Source organism: Condylura cristata, unplaced genomic scaffold, assembly GCF_000260355.1.
Source record: "Condylura cristata isolate star-nosed mole 26May11 unplaced genomic scaffold, ConCri1.0 scaffold00058, whole genome shotgun sequence".
Lineage (NCBI taxonomy): Eukaryota > Metazoa > Chordata > Mammalia > Eulipotyphla > Talpidae > Condylura > Condylura cristata.
In genome coordinates, this window is record NW_004567159.1 from 715,107 (window position 1) to 717,568 (window position 2,462).

The 2,462-nt window shown below is 71.9% G+C and overlaps 1 protein-coding gene across 1 annotated transcript in view; it reads right to left on the reverse strand.

Annotated features, from left to right (window-relative positions):
• PRKCZ (protein kinase C, zeta) overlaps nucleotides 1-2,069 on the reverse strand; it is an 11,024-nt gene extending 8,955 nt beyond the window's left edge. The window contains exons 1-4 of the mRNA XM_012734532.1: nucleotides 1,955-2,069; nucleotides 468-599; nucleotides 206-287; nucleotides 20-93 (exon numbers count right to left, since the gene is read on the reverse strand). Of these exons, the coding sequence (XP_012589986.1) occupies nucleotides 20-93; nucleotides 206-287; nucleotides 468-470 (159 nt within the window). The 5' untranslated portion in view covers nucleotides 471-599; nucleotides 1,955-2,069. The remainder of the gene's footprint in view (nucleotides 1-19; nucleotides 94-205; nucleotides 288-467; nucleotides 600-1,954) is intronic.
• Between the last annotated feature and the right edge of the window lie 393 nt (nucleotides 2,070-2,462).

Genomic DNA, 2,462 nt, shown 5'->3' on the forward strand with positions numbered 1-2,462 from the left:
GGTCGCCCGAGGGAGGGGCGTGGTGGGCGCCGCAACCCACCTCGGGGTCGTCTTTGATGCCGTCGTGTTTCCGGGTTGAAGAAATGTAGGCAACTGGGGAGGGAGGAAGGGGCAGCTGCAGGGCCGCAGGGCTGGCCGGGCCGGGCCCCACCCGCCTCTGCTTGGGGCAGGGCCCCGAAAGGGGGCCCGGCGGGGCAGCACCTACTTCCACCGGTCCCCTCGGGGGGAAGGCCCACGCCGTCATTCTTGTCGTCTGCTGGAGGTTCTTGGGAAGGCATGACAGAATCCTGGGGGCCGGGGGGGCAGGCGATGGGGCAGGCGTGGGGCACAGGGCACCCGCCTGCCCTCTGCCAGGGCCCAGCACGGGGCGACCGCACACCCCCCCCGCGGGCACTGTGCGTCAAGGGGAGCCTGGGCTGGGGCTCGCCCCACCCGCCCCGCGCCCGCCCGCGCCCCGCGGCCCTCACCATATGCCTTCTGCAGCTCAGCGGGACGAGCTCGAGGCAGCGTTTATGCACCAGCAGCCTGCAGCGCACGCACCGGTAGCCCTGCCTCGCGAGCCCCCATATCCTCTCGCTGCACTGGCCGCAGTACGCTCTCTGCGGGGCAGAGACGGCGGTCAGGCCGGCCAGACCTCTGCCGGCTCCAGCCCTGGGCAGCTGCCTCTGCCTCCCCTCCCCCGCCGGCTGCCCAGCTGCCCAGCCCCGGCCGCGCTGGCCCCGCCAGCTCGGGCGGCTGAGTGCAGACAGCGGGGACCCCGAGGCGGGAGCCCCCTTTGGGGCCCTCGGAGCAGCTGGGGGCTCCCGGGCCCCAGAGAGCCCAGCTGGCCTCCTCGCCTGTCTCCCCTCCCGCAGCATCTCGGCAGTGTAAACAGCCACGGGCTCTCCGTGGCTCGCCAGGTGACTCGGGTGACGGCTGCCATCGGCAGAGGGTGTCATGCACGGTGAGTGCACCTGCAGGAGCTGGCGCCCACAGTTCTGCAGGTGGCAGCTCCCAGCGCCCCGTCGGGAGCTGTCCGGGGCAGCTGCTCCCTCCAGTGGACGGTGATGCCCGCGGCGCAAACGCCCCATAGCCCGCCAGGTCCACAGCGTCCACCCTCCACAGTGGCCGCATGTCCCAGCTGTGCGCCTGGGCCTGGCGGGTGGTGCTGGGAGCCCCTAGTGCCAGGAGGGCGCCAGGCGGCTGGGCCTGCAGCCTGCGGCTGGCCGCTCCCTCACCACTGGGCAGGGCCTGGGGCTTCCCGAGGTCGGCGAGGAAACAAGCGTCTTGTAACAGGGCTTCTAGAACCCTCTCCGACTCCTGCGCTGGCTCAGCTGCCAGCCCCAGCCGGCTGTGCCCCAGGCCCTGCTCACCCATGCACACCCCCATGTCTTCTCAGCACCCCCAGAGCAGCCCAGTCACCGCTGACAGCCCACACTCCACGTGCTGGACACGGGATGGCAGGCTCCTGGGGCACACACAGAGAAGGGGGCCTGGCTGGCCGTCAAGGTTGAGACAGAGGTGGGGCTTCGCGGGTGGGCGGACGCAGCTGGCCTGGGCCGGCTGGAACCGCAGCCCTCGGGTTCCCCCGCCTCTCCAGAGCCCCTTCCGAGAGGCCCTGTGGGCAAGGCTGGTCAGCACCGGGGCGGGGGCTGCCAGAGCCCCTTCCCCTTCGAGCCCCCAGTCTGGGGGCCCCTCGCAGCAGCCCTGGACACCGGAGCCCCGGCGCCCCACTGTGTGTGGAGCAGGCCCAAAGCGCCATGGGGACACCCATGGCAGGCTAGGACCAGAAACGTCCAGACGGCGGCAGGGGGTGCGGCAGAGGCCGGGGGGCTTCGGGGTCGGCCTGCGCTGGCCGCGCGGACAGCAGGGCCTTAGCTCCAAGGGGCCGCCACGCCATACAGCCCACCAGCCCCGACCCGAGGCACAGCCGGGAGGGCCGTCCTCGGCCACCGCGCCAACTGGCCACACTCACCCTGTTAAAACGCTTGGCTTGGAAGAGGTGGCCGTTGGCTCGGTACAGCTTCCGCCATCTTCTGGCTCCCCGGCGGTAGATGGATTCTAGAGCGGGAAGGAGGCGGGGTGCAGCTCTTGGGGCCTGCCTCTGCTGCTCTGCTGCAGGGGTGCAGCGCAGGGGCGGGGGTGGGGGTAGACCCAGATTCGAGTGGACGTGGGGCGGGGGGCAGCTGTGGTGGCTGGGCAGCAGGGCTCTCCAGAAGGCCAGGCTGCTAGGGCCCCAGAGCCTCTTGGGGTTCCCAACCGGCCCTGACCCCACAGTCGGTGTGCCTGAGAGGGGGCTCCCGCACGGGTCTAGCCGCGTCACCAAACGCCCTTTCACAACACGCAGTCCACACTGGAGTTGGCCCCGACCCGTCTGTCTGCCCCCTCCCAGGGCCTGCTCCAGCTCCACCCTCGGCCCCGCCCCTCCTGCCCTGAGCCCCGCCCCACCCTCGGTTCCGCCCTCCAGGGCTTGGCCCCGCCCC